Source organism: Leptopilina heterotoma, unplaced genomic scaffold (genome assembly GCF_015476425.1).
Source record: "Leptopilina heterotoma isolate Lh14 unplaced genomic scaffold, ASM1547642v1 Lhet_312, whole genome shotgun sequence".
Classification (NCBI taxonomy): domain Eukaryota; kingdom Metazoa; phylum Arthropoda; class Insecta; order Hymenoptera; family Figitidae; genus Leptopilina; species Leptopilina heterotoma.
This window is the reverse complement of record NW_025111013.1, coordinates 278,774-293,935: the sequence shown is the minus strand read 5'-3', so window position 1 is coordinate 293,935 and position 15,162 is coordinate 278,774. Positions and strand designations below refer to the sequence as shown.

The 15,162-nt window shown below is 24.0% G+C and overlaps 2 protein-coding genes across 3 annotated transcripts in view; one reads left to right on the top strand and one right to left on the bottom strand.

The window, feature by feature from the left end:
- Positions 1-6,130, top strand: part of LOC122504736 (putative epidermal cell surface receptor) — a 59,456-nt gene extending 53,326 nt beyond the window's left edge. The window contains exons 11-13 of one of the 2 annotated variants that reach the window (XM_043615956.1): positions 4,061-4,415; positions 4,697-4,912; positions 5,178-6,130. In XM_043615956.1, coding sequence (XP_043471891.1) covers positions 4,061-4,415; positions 4,697-4,912; positions 5,178-5,185 — 579 coding nt within the window. In that variant the 3' untranslated portion in view covers positions 5,186-6,130. The remainder of the gene's footprint in view (positions 1-4,060; positions 4,416-4,696; positions 4,913-5,177) is intronic. The other variant, XM_043615955.1, reaches the window with a different exon arrangement.
- A 1,445-nt stretch (positions 6,131-7,575) lies between these two features.
- Positions 7,576-14,638, bottom strand: LOC122504735 (glutathione peroxidase-like). The gene is made up of 5 exons (XM_043615954.1): positions 14,532-14,638; positions 12,442-12,644; positions 12,109-12,328; positions 11,664-12,030; positions 7,576-8,814 (listed from the first exon to the last, which is right to left on the bottom strand). The coding sequence occupies exons 4-5, from the start codon at positions 11,668-11,670 to the stop codon at positions 8,216-8,218; spliced, it is 606 nt and encodes a 201-aa protein (XP_043471889.1). The 5' UTR covers positions 11,671-12,030; positions 12,109-12,328; positions 12,442-12,644; positions 14,532-14,638; the 3' UTR covers positions 7,576-8,215.
- Positions 14,639-15,162: the final 524 nt, after the last annotated feature.

Sequence of the window (15,162 nt, the reverse complement as noted above, 5' to 3'; positions counted from 1 at the left end):
TTTCCAAAAAACGGCCCAAAACTGTAAAATGGGCCATTTTTGATAAACTTCAGAACCAAAATACGAAATAAAAAACCACGTTTAATTTAAAAATACTGTATTAATGAATTATTCATTTAGAGATACAAAATAGGAAAAACATAGTTTGGTTCGTCGGAAATACCCCCAATTTTAATCTTTTTCCAAAAAAAAGGCCCGAAAAAATAAAATAGGCCATTTTTGTCAAAATTCAAAGCCAAAAATCTTTACTCGCTAAATTTTATAATTAAATTCAGAGATACAAAATAAGAAAAACATAGTTTGCTTCGTCGGAAAGACCCAGAATTTTCAAATTTTTCCAAAAAACGGCCCAAAACTGAGAAATAGGCCATTTTTGTAAAACTTCGAAGCCAAAAAACTATATGAAAACCACGCAAAATTTCAAAATAATTTAAAAATTAATTGTTCGTTTAGACATACAGAATAGGGAAAAAATAGTCTGAATTTTTAGAAACGAAAAATTTTATGAAAATTGTAGTTTCAAATAATTAAATTCCTCTGAAAATTTTATTATTTTTAAAAATAATTGAATTTCTGCCAAGAATTTTATTAAAATAATTATATTCAAAGTAATTGAATTTATCTAAAGTGTTTTATAATTTATAAAAAATAATTGAATTCGTGCCAAGAACTTTAATAAAACTAAATTGAAAATAATTCCATTTATTTTTTAAAGAAATTTGATTAAAAAATTGAAATTAATTGATTTTTTGAACTAATGTCATTATAATTTTTTTTTTTTTTTGAAAATAATTAATTTTTTCAAGTCATTTTATTTTTAGAAAATAATTGAAATTCTGTGACGAACAATATTAATTATAAAAATAATTGAATTTCTGCAACGAATTTTATTAAAATTATATTCAAAGTAATTGAATTTATCTAAAGTATTTTATTATTTATGAAAATAATTTAATTTTGTGAAATATTTTATTATTTTTAAAAATAATTGCATTTCTGCCGAGAATTATATTAAAAATTTAAAATTATATTCATAATAATTGAATTTACCTAAAGTATTTTATAATTTATGAAAATAATTGAATTCTTGTGAAATATATTATTATTTGTTAAAAAATAATTGAATTCGAGCCAAGAACTTTAATAAAAAGTAAATTGAAAAATTAAAATTAATTGAATTTTTGAACGAATATCATTACAATTTTTTTTCGCAATAATTTAATTTTTTCAAGAAATTTTATTTTTAAAAAATTGAAAATAATTGAATTCTTTGAATAATTGCATTATGATTTCATTAAAAAATAATTCAATTCTTTCTAGAAATTTTATTAAAAAATTTGAAAATAATTGAAATTCTGTGACGAACTATTTTATTTTTTAAAAATAATTGAATTTCTACAAAGAATTTTATTAAAATTATATTCAAAGTAATTGAATTTATCCAAAGTATTTTATTATTTTTAAAAATAATTTAATTCGTGCCAAGAACTTTAATAAAACTACTACATTCAAAATAATTAAATTCTTTATAAAGAAATTTGATTGAAAAATTGAATTTTTGAACGAATTTCATTACAATTTTATTAAAAATAATTTTATTCTTTTGAAAAATTTTATTAAAAAAAGAAATTGAAAATAATTGATTTCGTGGAAGAATTTCATTAAAATTGAATTGAAAATAATTCAATTCTTTCTATAAATTTATTTAAAAAATTTAAAAATAATTGAATTTTCTGTGACGAACAATATTAATTATAAAAAAAATATTTAAGTAAAATTTAAAAAATTTCGAATACTTCTGAGACAGGACTTTACCTTTAACGAAGGAGAATTCTTACGATTGTCTGCAATTTCCTTTTGTTCGAGTTAATCCATTCTGACGTTGAAAAAAGTTCACAAACACTCAAACACTACTTTGCGAAAAGTACAAACACTCCCGAAATTATACACTTTTTTTAAAAATTATTTTTACGAATTTATTTTCAATTCTTATTAATCGAACGCGACTTGGAAAAAGGCGAGCACTCCCGTATTAAATGATATTTTTCCGAATTAATTATTACCTAAACGAACACGATTGGAAAAATTCGCGCACTCCCGATGACGATTCCGACGAAAAAAATAAGAAAATGTTCAGAGACGAGAAAGACGAGAAACTCGAGTTTCCATTATTTCGCAGTATCCGACAAAAGGGAGCCAACAATCTTTGCATTATTGTAAAGAAATAATTCGAACACTACCGCAAGAATCTATTATCTATTCGTTAAATTGTTTACTTTTTTTCTTTGTTCTTCTCTATTAATTTCGATTACACTTCTTGTCTTTTCACTCCGAGTACATTTTACACACTAATGTACAGGTTAGATTAGTCCATTATGAGCAGCGCGAAGACCGTAACGCGCATGATCAAAATAAAGTCCCAGAACTAATATTTAGCAATACCCGAAAGAAATATGGATAAAACGCGATTATTTCACCGACGATTTTTGCGGAAAGAACGGATAACGATGCTCACGATGCTAAACAGCTAAACACTGAACTCGGGGATTCACTGCTTACTAAACTGCTAGTTCGTTCGCTACTGCACCGACGGATGGCGCCACTCTCGACTCCGATAGTAATCGCCGTAATCACCAATATTTTCTTTACTGCTTCTCTATTTACTGAACTGCTGCTCCCCGTGCACAATTTTATTATAGGATAAAATATTTTTGAAAGAATATTAAATTGTCAATATAAGAACGTATTCGAGCGCTCCGAGCACTTTCGACAATGATATCTAGGTTAGGTTAGTCGGGTTAGTCCATTGTTGGAACTTCGAAACGCGCATGAGGAAAATGTCCGAAAAACTGAAAAACTAACTGATATTTAGCAATACACGGGAAGAATTAGGTGAATAAACGCGACGATGCTTGCGATTTGTCAATTTTTTCAGGAACCGATACGATCACGATGCGACTAAGCACTGAACTGAGACTCCGGGATGGCGGGATTCACTCTTACTGAACTAATAGTTAGTTCGCTACTTTACCGACAGATGGCGCCACTGTTGCCGCGTGATATTTTTTACTACTTTTTTATATCAAAAAGGAAATATTTATTTCTCGCCGTGTAAAATTTCATTATATTAGGAGAAAATATTGTTCAAAAAGTACTAAAATGACAATATAAGAACGTCTTCGAGCGCTCCGAGCACTTTCGACAATGATGTATAGATTAGGTTAGTCTACTCCATTGTTGGGACAACGAGACGCGTAAAAGGGAAAAAAAGTCCAAAAAACTGAAAAACTAATTGATATTTAGCAATACACGGGAAGAATTAGGTGAATAAACGCGACGATGCTTGCGATTTGTCAATTTTTTCACGAACCGATACGATCACGATGCGACTAAGCACTGAACTGAGGCTCCGGCGGAATTCACTCTTACTGAACTAATAGTTAGTTCGCTACTTTACCGACAGATGGCGCCACTGTTGCCGCGTGATATTTTTTTACTACTTTTTTATATCAAAAAGGAAATATTTACTTCTCGCCGTGTAAAATTTCATTATATTATGAGAAAATATTGTTTAAAAAATACTAAACTGACAATACAAGAACGTTTTAGTCTCCGAACACTTTCGACAATGTTTAGGTTAGGTTAGTTTACTGCATTGTTGGAACAGCGAAAGTTCCGATAATTAAGCGACTAAATACTAAAATTTATCAATTCGCGGAAAGAAATGAGGGGATAAACGCGATAATTGCAATTAGTATGTAACTTTTTTCCCCGGATGCAACAGATAGAGAATTACTAATTGTGCTAAACGCGGCTAAACACTGAATGAACCGAATGAACTAAACTCGGGGATTCACTCGCGACTCTCACAAAACTGATATTTTACTTTACCGACAGATGGCGCCACTGTCGACTCCCATGGTAACTGCCTTATCGAACAAAAATATTTACAAACTACTACTTCTCCTCGTGTTAACAATTACAAAAATAGTGAAACTTTTTATAAACTAACGTTTATACATATAAAGAAGCATAAAAACAATGTGAAAATTTTTTGCAGATTCACTTCACAACTTATCAAGAGCCAGATCCATATGCTTTCAATATTAGAGTCGAAATCAACAATGTCAAATCTAGAGACGTGGAGGTCTCTTGGAATGGAGTTCCATATCCTGAAGACAAGTACGTGAATATTTACAGGGCGATTTATCAGAGTGACAGTGGCAAGGAAGACACGAGTGTATTTAAAATTGCCAAAAGAGACTCGCCAGCAAAAACAATTGTCAACGATCTTAAACCTGGAACAAGATATCGTCTTTGGATCGAAGTCTACTTGACGAATGGAAAAATCAAAAAGAGCAACGTTCAAGATTTCGTGACGAAAGCTGGCGTTCCTCTTCCCTCAGGAGTTTCTGGTAATTTACCAAATTATAAAACTATAAAATTTACAAAAATTTATTTAGTATTTCAATTTTATTCTTTTTGTTTTAGTTTGGTTTTAATTATTATTTGATTAATTTTACTCTTTTTGTTTTATTTTGGTTTTAATTATTATTTAATTAATTTTATATTTTAGTTATCATTTAATACCTTTGTCGTATTTTCAGGAAAATTGGCTTCGATTCGGTTTTAATTATTATTAATATATTTATTTTTATTTTTGAATTATCATTTAATTTATTTGTCGTATTTTTAGGAAAATTGGCTTCGATTCCTCTTCACGAAGGAGATTATTACGGGCCTTTGGTGATAGTGGCGATTGTCGCCTCCCTGGCTGTTTTGTCAACTCTAATTCTGTTGATGATGCTGATGAAGAGGAGGACCAGCAGCAAAGCCGATATTTCCCCTCGAAAAACAACTTCGGCCTATGACAACCCTTCCTACAAGGTAGAATTGCAACAAGAAACTATGGGTAATTTATAGCTTTTTTCTTCTTTCCACTTAAATTATTATTATTATTCGCACCTTGTTGTCTATTCTGCTTTTAATTCTGTTTTGAAAACTTTCTAGTTCTTTTTTCCCTAAACTCAGTTGTATGTCTCTTTCGTATTGTTTTCTTTTCTTCCCCTTCGTTATACTCGTTCTGTACTCGCAAAAAAAAATGTAATTAGAAGCATAAAAATATTGATGACTATAGAAAGACTGAAAAAAAATTAATTTGCATTTTTTTATTCAAGACTTGTGAGGACACAGTAACAGTAAGCAACGGGCGGAACAATAAACCAGCAGAACATGAAATGTCCACCATGAACTCAAGTGCCAATGCCAAGGAAAGCGCATAAATCGCCTAACTTATTGCCTCAAGTCTATTAGTTATTTTATAATTATAACTCCGTCCACAAATTCATCACATGAGATGAAAAAAAAATCTATATATATATATATTTGAAATTCGATGCTAATTAAATGACCCATCGAAATGATAATTCAGATATTCAAATACCAGTAAAAATGTAAAATGCACTTGAAAAATCAAAGATCACAAAACGTATTTGAATCTAAGTCTGAAAAGCGAGCTGAAAAGTGTGTTGTATGAAAGTTTGTAAATAGAATCCATCTTGCAATATTTAAGTTTACATGAAACATATTTAGATATGAAAAAAAGTATTCGTTCTATTATTAAAAAAGAAAGAATTATAATTAAGTAAAACAATACTTTTCTGTATTGTTACTTTTATGTGTAAGAAAAATTATACGAAATAAGCTAAATTTCATATTATATTGAAGAAATACGAATATAAAGTAAAATATGTAAGCAAATTTCTATAGTTTTATAAGCAAACTTTATATTACAATAAGCAAAAAAAATAAGAGTAGAAACTAATAGTTTTGTGTTTAAAAGAAAAAAATACTCAGAAAATCGACAAGAAATTGCTAAAAAATATTTTTTTTATAATTCTTTTTACTTTTTTTGGAAAATTGGTTGTGCCTTCAATTTTTATTGTATACTTACAACTTTTTTTTTATATTGTATTTTATGCAGATGTTATTGAATATTAACGAATATTTTATACATATTATATTTTAGTGATTAAGGAGGTTCATATCAATATCGCCTGATCAAATTTTTGTACAGCTCTTAGATTTGTATTTAGTTTTTAAGAATCTAATAAAAACTAGATATAAGAAACATTACTTATTCACTTATTTCAAATTTACTTATAATAAATAAAAATATATAATTTGTAGAAAAATTATATAATATAATTTCTATAATATATTTTTATAATTTTTATAATTTCTATAAAAAAAATTAATTCATATTTAGGAGAAAAACGCAATGGAAAATATTCGAAAAATATTTTGAATACTTTCCGTTAATTTCAACAATCGACATTAATAACTTTTTAGAAAAATGAACGACGATATTTTTTTGATTTTTTTAATTTGTATTTTTTCCAAAAATAAATATTTCTTATACCTACTAGAAAAAGTTATTAAACATCAAATAATAAAATTTTAGGAGATTTTTTATTACAAATTCGAATAATTGAAAGTTTTGAAAAATTATATTAATAAATAATTCATTTTCTTCAAGTATTTAAATTCAAATTTTTAAAAATTTGAAGAAAAAATTTTTTTTTTTTGTAATTTTTTTAAGAATTTAATTGCAAATTTTATAAATAATTGAATTTTTTTAAATTCTTGTGAAAAATCTTCAAATATAAATATTTTATTAACATTTTAATGAAAAATCTTTACTATTTGAAAATTCAATTATTTTTATTATTTTCAATTACATATTTCTGAAAATTCAATTATTTTCAATTACATACATGTTTCCGAAAATCCAATTACTTTTAGTATTTTCAATTAAATTTTGATACTAAATTTTAGAAACTGATTTTAAAAATGTTTTTAATACAATTCTTTTAAAAACTCATTATTTTATTTATTTATTTAAGATTTTGAATATTTTTAATTATTTTCAACAATTTACTTTAAATTTATTTAAATTCTTGTAAAGAATAGAATTTTTTCATGTAAATAATTGAATTTTCGAAAGAAATTCCAAAAATTATTAAAAATAATTGATTTAGAGATAAATTTTTTAATTGAAAATTCTGGAAAATAATTGAATTTTAGATAAATTATTACAGTTGTAACTTTTGAGAATAATTGAATTTCAGAAGACTTGAAATAAAAATTTTTAAATATTAATTTCAGTAGGAAAAAATAATTAACAAAATTATTGAAATTTTTAAATTAATTTAAATTCAGAACAAAATTACAGTAAGAAATATTCATAAATTTATTTATAAATCAAAAATGATTATAAAAATATTCATGAAAAAGAAATATTCAAACAAAAATACTCGTACAAAATAAATTCATACAAAAATTATATTCCGCAAGGAAGTAGGTATTGGAGAGAGAAAAAAAAATAATGAATGTAAATCCTTTTTTGTATTTAGAATCATTAAATTCGTCGCGTGAAAAAAAAAGTAGATAAACCTGAATGCGAAGGTTAATGAATAATTACGAACAAAAATGGCAATAAAAACAGGAATTTGTGATATGAAAAAATTAAAAAATGGAAAAATTATAACATTCAAACAACAATAATAATGCGTATTTACTTGCAAGCAATTTTTTGTTTCTTTTATTATCGAATAAATCAGTAAATCTTACAATTTAATAAAATTTTTATTTTCGTGGTAGAAATGAAAACATTAAAATTAAAATAAAAAATAAAATTAAAATTAAAATTAAAATTAAAAACTTAAAAAGTCGTATATATTTACAAATTCCTATTGGGAATTTTTTTTCATAAAAGTGAATATTTCTTTTAAAAAAAAATTAACTAAGATGAAAAATTAACTGTATGAAGAAACTTAAAAAATAATTTCAAATTTAAAAATTAAAATTATTTTCAAATTCCCTGAATTTTGCGTCGAAAACTATTTTTTCCACAAAAGGAAAAAGAATTTAACATTTTTTTTAAAGATTATTGCATAATTGAAAAAGTGTCCTGAAAAAAATGTTAACTTAATAAGTGAATGAAAGAAGTATTAGAATTTAATGAATATTAGAATTTCTAACTTCTTGAACCTTTGTTACAATTATTAACATTTTCTTAAGTAAAAATCTCAAATAATAGTTTTCGACGCTAAAATTCAAGGACATGGTGAATCTATAACAAAAACTCTAAAAAATGTCTACTTTTATACAAATGTGAAAGAAAACGAAAATTAACGAAAAATCAATTCCACTCTTAGACCTTTTCGTCGAAAAGTTTCTCGAGTGTCTCTTTCATTTGATTTGGTTCGACACGAGGTGCAAATCTAGTGACAACTTGTCCACTCTTATTAATGACAAATTTCGTGAAATTCCATTCAATATCTTGTGTTCCATTGGTGCCGGCGCCTTTTGGCTGTGACTTCATCCATTTCCAAAGGGGATGTGCATTCTCTTGATTGACTTCAATTTTGTCGAACATATCGAAAGTGACATTGAATCGATCCTTGACGAATTTCTTAATTTCCTGCGGTGTTCCTGGCTCCTGTCCGGCGAATTGATTACAAGGGAAGGCAAGAATTTTCAATCCCTTCGCGTCGCCATAAGTTTGATAGAGTTTTTGCAATTGCTCGTAATTGGCGTCAGTCAATGTGCAATTTGTCGCAACGTTGACAACAATGAGAACGGAATCCTTATATTTCGATAGGGAAACGTCATTTCCGTCGATATCCTTTGCATGAAAGTCATAGACGGAGGTGGCTGTCTTCCAATCTTTTTCTTGATTGAAATTTTTCGAGTCGTCTGATTCTCCTTGAAGAATGAGCGCTGCTATGGCGACGAGACAAAATCCCAGGCCTGGAATTTGACAATAATTTTATTATTTATTTATAAATTTATAGATTACATAAATTTACTAATTTTAATAACTTTAATAATTAAATAAATTTGCTAATTTTTACTAATTTTTTTTGGACAAATAAAAAATCATTTAAAACCAGATATATTTACGAGCAGAAAAATTAGCGAAGAATTCATAGTAAAAAAAAAGTAAATATAAAGAATAAACAATAAAAGATATTTAATAAAAATGAATATTTGCGAATAAAGGAAAAATTCTTAGTTAAATTAGTAAAAATAATAAAAATCATTATATTCCTGTATCTAATTTGTTCATAGTTTGAATTTATTGTTTTCCTTTGTCTTTTTTTGTTCCTTAATTTTTTTTATCATGTCTCTTTCTAAATGATTTAACTTTTAAAATTAACAAAACTCTAATTTTATGTTTCCAAGATTAAATAAAAACAATTAAATAAATATATTTTTTTTATCAAAAATCATAATTTTCAAAATAAAAAATTACACAGAATTTTATTAAATTTTTTGAAATTAATTCAATTGTTCGGAGAAATTTTAATAAAATTTTTAATAATAACTCAATTCTTTTAAGGAATTTAATTAAAATTGAAAATAATTAAATTGTTATAAGCAATTTTATCAAAATTGTTGAAAATAAATTAATTCATTGGAAGAACTTTAATGAAAGTTTTATAAAATAATAATTGATTTCTTAAAAAGGATTTTATTATTTATAAAAATAATTGAATTTTATTTAAAAAATTTTGAAAATAATTGAATTCCTCAGAAGAATTTTAAAAATAATTGAATTTTTTCGAAAATTTTGAAAATAATTAAATTTTTTTTTAAATTTTGAAAATAATTAATCTTTTTTAAAAATTATGAAAATAATTGAATTCTTAAGAAGAATTTTATTTTTTACGAAAATAATTAAATTCTTTCAAAGATTTTTACTAAAAATTTTGAAAATAATTGAATTGTTTTGAAAGTTTTGCATAAATTTTGACATTAATTGAATTTCTAGGAAAAATTTTATTTTTTACAAAAATAATTGAATTCTATCGAAAAATTTTATCAGAATTTTTCAAATTTATAAAGGATTTTATCAAAATTTTTAAAAATAATTGAATTCCTTCCAAGAATATTATAATGCTTTTAATATTCAATTATTATCTAACAATTTATCTAAAATTCATTTTTAAATCAATTTTTTTTAGAAAATTCTTTGAAAATTCAATTATTTAGAAACAGAAATAAATAATTTATTAAATAATTGAATATTTCTTAAAATTCACTTTTTATAAAAAAAAATCGAAATTTTTAAAAATAATTCCATTCTTCCGGCGAATTTTCAAAAAAAATTTAAGAATAAGTGCAATTTTCTTCTATCATTTTATTTAAAATTGTATAAAAAAATAATTACAATTTTGCCGTAAGGTTTTTTATTTATGAAAATAATTGAATTCTCACAAAGAATTTTAATAAAAATTTTTTTTAAGAATTGAATTCCAGTGAAGAATTTTATTTCTGAAAATAATTGAATTCCAAAGAAAAATTTTATTATTTATGAAAATAATTGATTTCTTATGAAGAATTGTATTCAAATTTGTTTAAATAATTGAATTTCTTAGAATTTTTTAAAACATTTTTAAAATACTTAAATTTCTTTGAGAAATTTTATTAAAAAGTTGAAAATAATTGAAATCTGACGAAGAATTTTACTAAAATTTTGCTTTAAATAATTGAATTCATGTGGAAAATTCTATTTTCGAAAATAATTGAATTCTTGGGGAGAATTTTATTAAAATTTCTTAAATAATTGAATTCCTGCAAAAAATATTATTTTTTAAAATAATTGAATTCTTGGGAAGAATTTTATCAAAATTTCTTAAATAATTGAATTCTTAAGAAAAATTTTATATTTTACTAAAATAATTGATTTGCTTTAAGAATTTTAATAAAATTATCGACAATAATTGAATTCCAAAGAAAATTTTTATTAAAATTTAAATTATTCCAGGAATTTTATTAAATTTGAATTTAAAATAATTGAATTCTTAGAAAGAATTTTATTATTTATGAAAATAATTGATTTTTTTGGAAAATTTTGAAAATAATTGAATTTTTTCGAAAATTTTAAAAATAAATGAATTCCTAAGAAGAATTTTAATTTTTACGAAAATAATTTAATTCTTTTAAAGATTTTTACTAAAAATTTTGAAAATAATTGAATTCTTGAGAAGAATTTTTTTACGAAAATAATTGAATTCTATTCATGAATTTTATTATAATTTTTCAAATTTATAAAGAATTTTATCAAAATTTTTGAAAATAATTGAACTCCTTCGAAGAATATTATTACAAATTTTGAAAAATAATTGAATTTTTCCAAGGAAATAATAAGTGAATCTTTTTTATTTTAAATCTGAAATTATTAAAAAATTAAAATAATAAAATAATTTATTTCCTTCAAGAAATTTTATTACAATTTTTTTGCAATTAATTGAATTTCTCAAAAGAATTTCATTAACATTCGCTAGTAATTAAATTAATGATAAAAATTGAATGCTAATTAATATGAAACAACACTTGCGAATAATTGAAAAATAAAAGGAAAAATTCATAGTAAAATTAGTAAAATTACTAAAATTAGAAATAATCTAGTAAAAAAGGATAGAAATTAAAAGTTAATTAATAAAAAAGAACACTTGCGAATAATTGAAAAATAAAAGAAAATATTCAAAGTAAAATATTAATAAAATTAGAAAAATTAATAAAAACTAAGGATTAATTAAGTAAAAATAAAGGATAGAAATTAAAAGTTAATTAACAAAAAAAACAACACTTACGAATCATAGTGCCAACAATTTTTTTTTCTCTCCTGTCGATTGAAAATTAATAGTTCAAATAAATTGTGAAGTTTGAAGAAGACAGCAATTTTACAATCAAAAGTCTCTACAATGAACGTTAAACAGTTGTTAACCCAATGAAGGTCTTTACGAATCTGGGACTGAAGTTGAATAGCAACTCTTCTCAAGTCAGTAGTACGTATTCCAATATGCAATTTCCTCTCTTTACAACACGTATTATATATATTCTTGCATCCCAGTTTATCTATTCCTACTTTGTGTCCTCATGTTTAAAAAATTGAGCATGCGCGTGCGATTAATCTCTCCTCAACGATTTCAGGAATAAATCGAGAACAAAAAAAAAAGACTGAAAGGAAATTAATAGCAAAAATTATTTTTAAGACTTTAAAAAAAATCCTCTATTGATGTTGCATGTTAAACTTACCCAAGGTCTAGGCCAAACCGGTCTTTATAGCTCCTTCTATTTTCATATGTGTATATTATTTGCAATAAGAAACCGGTTTTTTGCAAATATTTCGCGTAAGCAGAATTTACAAAAACTGTTTACATTTGCCGAAAAAATTGATGTTTGCTTAAAAATAATTTTTTATGCCGCACTCTTCTTATTCTCCTTTTTAGAAAAATTAAATACACCGACTTTGGCTCTGTAAAAGAAAACAAATATTTAAATATTATTTACATTACAAATTATTATTATTATTATTACGATTTACATTTATTTTCGTACAAAATGTAAAAATATGTTGCGAATAATTACCAATTGTTCAAATTAAACAATTATTCTTCACGTCCATAATTGATTGTTTTTTTGTTGTACTGATAAAACTAGCTTTTCATTTCCAAGAAGTAATTACACTCTTTATTCTCCTTTGTCTTTTTTTTCAATTATTGTGATAGGTCAATTATTCTCATACTGGTGGAAAAATTACTTCTATATAACTCTCGTAAGGATTTTCAGACCTGGAAAAATAAATAAGAAAATATTTGTAAAAATTGTAAGAAATGTAAGAAATTTATAAGAACCCTTGCCAAAAGAAAATACTAACAATAATAAAGAAATAACAATAATAATAATAATAATAAAATTATAATAAGAATAAAAATAGTGAAAGATAGTTTTTTTTCTTTCACCTTTTAGACTTCTTCCAAAAATCGAAAAAATAATTTATTAAATAATTGTGGAAGAATGTAAAAAAATATTTCCTAATGTTGTAAATAATTAAATTCTTTTGAAAAATTTTATTCAAATTTCTATAAAATATTTAAATTCCCAGAAAGAGTTTTATTAGATGTTGAATTGTTTCGAAAATTTTTATTTCAAAAGTTTTACTAAAAATTTTTACTACAAAAGTCAAAATAATTTTAAATTGAATTCCTAAGAGGAATTTTATTTTTTACGAAAATAATTGAATTGTTTCAAAGAATTTTACTAAAATTTTTGACAATAATTAAATTCTAGAGAAGAATTTTATTTTTCACGAAAATAATTCACAGTAATAATAATAATTTATTATTTTTATATATTAATTTTATGATTATTTTATTAAATATAATAATAAATAATAACAATAGATTGAAATTAAAATATAATATACAACAATTTGTAATATAAATATTAAAAAATAAAATTAAATAAATAAATAATAATAATAATTAAACGAAATTTACAACAAAAGAAAGTAATATTTTTTTTGTTTACAATACTTTTGTTTTGAATCATTATAAAATCTTCAATGCGTGCATATCACTAAAAAGATTACCAAAGAGGAATTTATTCATTTTAGTTTGAAAATAAAACTTTCGTGTTATTTTTAAATTCATTCTTATTGTAGATAAATAAAATTAGTCACAAGTGGCGAATTATTTTTGTTATTTATAAACTTATTTGTTTGGATTGTGAAATTTAATTTAATTTTCAAGTTTTTCATTATTATTATTATTATTATTTTGTCAACAAAAATTTCTAAATATGTCAAATATGGAACAAAATCTTAAAATAAACACTTTTCTCTAAATTTTCATAACCACATAAAAAATTCTGACCGACATGCTAATTCAATTTGCGTCAGAATTTTATATGCGTGCATGGTTATACTTTCTGGCGGCTCAAATAATAATTTTAAATTTGTCAACAATGAAAATTTATGGACTATGAATAATAATTATAAGGGGCATTATTTCTCAAGTGGCACAGGTCCGAAAAACAATTTTTTCCTTGGAAAAAAGTTGTCTTTATAAATAGTAATAAATAGGAAAAATTATTTTTGACAATTGGAAAAATTAATGTTTAGGGGAGATTTTAGAATTTTTGAAAGAAACTGTTTATATTATAATTTTTCGTTTTCTTTACTAAAAAAAAATATTAATCACATCAGTTTTGATAAATTTTTTTACGCTCTTTCGATTAGTTTATGCATTTTTGTAAAAAAACACAAGAAATTTGACCTTGAAAAATAAAAATCAAAAATATGTAAATTTGACATTTCCATCGAAAAGGATTAAATTTTTTTTGTTGCTTAAATAAAAGCCCTGGGTTTTTTTCTACAAAAATTGTTAAGGGAAAAACGGGAAAAAGAATTCAAGGTTTTCAAGGTCACTTTACTCCCTGGATTGAAACAAACTTTTTTTACAAATCCTTTTTTAATTCAAAATTGAAATTTTGAAGGAAATGATGTAAAGCACGATGTAAACAAACGAAAGGAGCGCGACAAACATAACCTCACTTTTAGCGACAATTAAACTATCGAGAAATTTCAATTTTTAAAGTAGTTACACACTTGTGTTGTATCGAAACTTTTAGTATCACGTGTCTAATTTACCGATATTTGTCAAAACGAAAGTAATCACCTTTATTAATCTAAATCCGGACGAAATTATAGAAACAACCGGCTATTTCGATGACTCAAACAGGAAGTTGCAAGTTGCAAGAAGGAACGAACAATTTACAATAAACTATCAAAAATGCAAATTATTCAGTTTTGCTCCTGGAGAACTTTTATTAGTAAATAAATCAAACGTACGTTGGTTGTGAAGAGTCGAATTATTAATTTCGAGTACTAATTGTATAATTATTTATCTCCAAAAGTAAAAAAGAAAGGAAAGAATATGTCATCTTGACTACCGTAGTCGTCGATTCGCGCAAGCGCACATCCTCCTTTCGCTATAGCGGGAATTTTTAAACTTCTATTTCTCAAATTGTTTAAAATACCTCGTGGTGAATTATTTATTTTATTTATTTAATTTTCTCCCTTCTGTAAATCAAAATTTTTCCGAATTTCATTTCGTAAAATCTAATTATTTTCATTTTATAACTAAAATAATAATTAACGGTTAAAATTGTAAAGATGCAAAAACGAACCTAACCTTACAGTTAAATGTTTTAAATAAACAAAAAACAACAAAAAATTATGTAAATCAGATTTGTAATATTATAATTATGAATATATAAAAACTAATGTAATTCCTCCAAGTTTAGCAT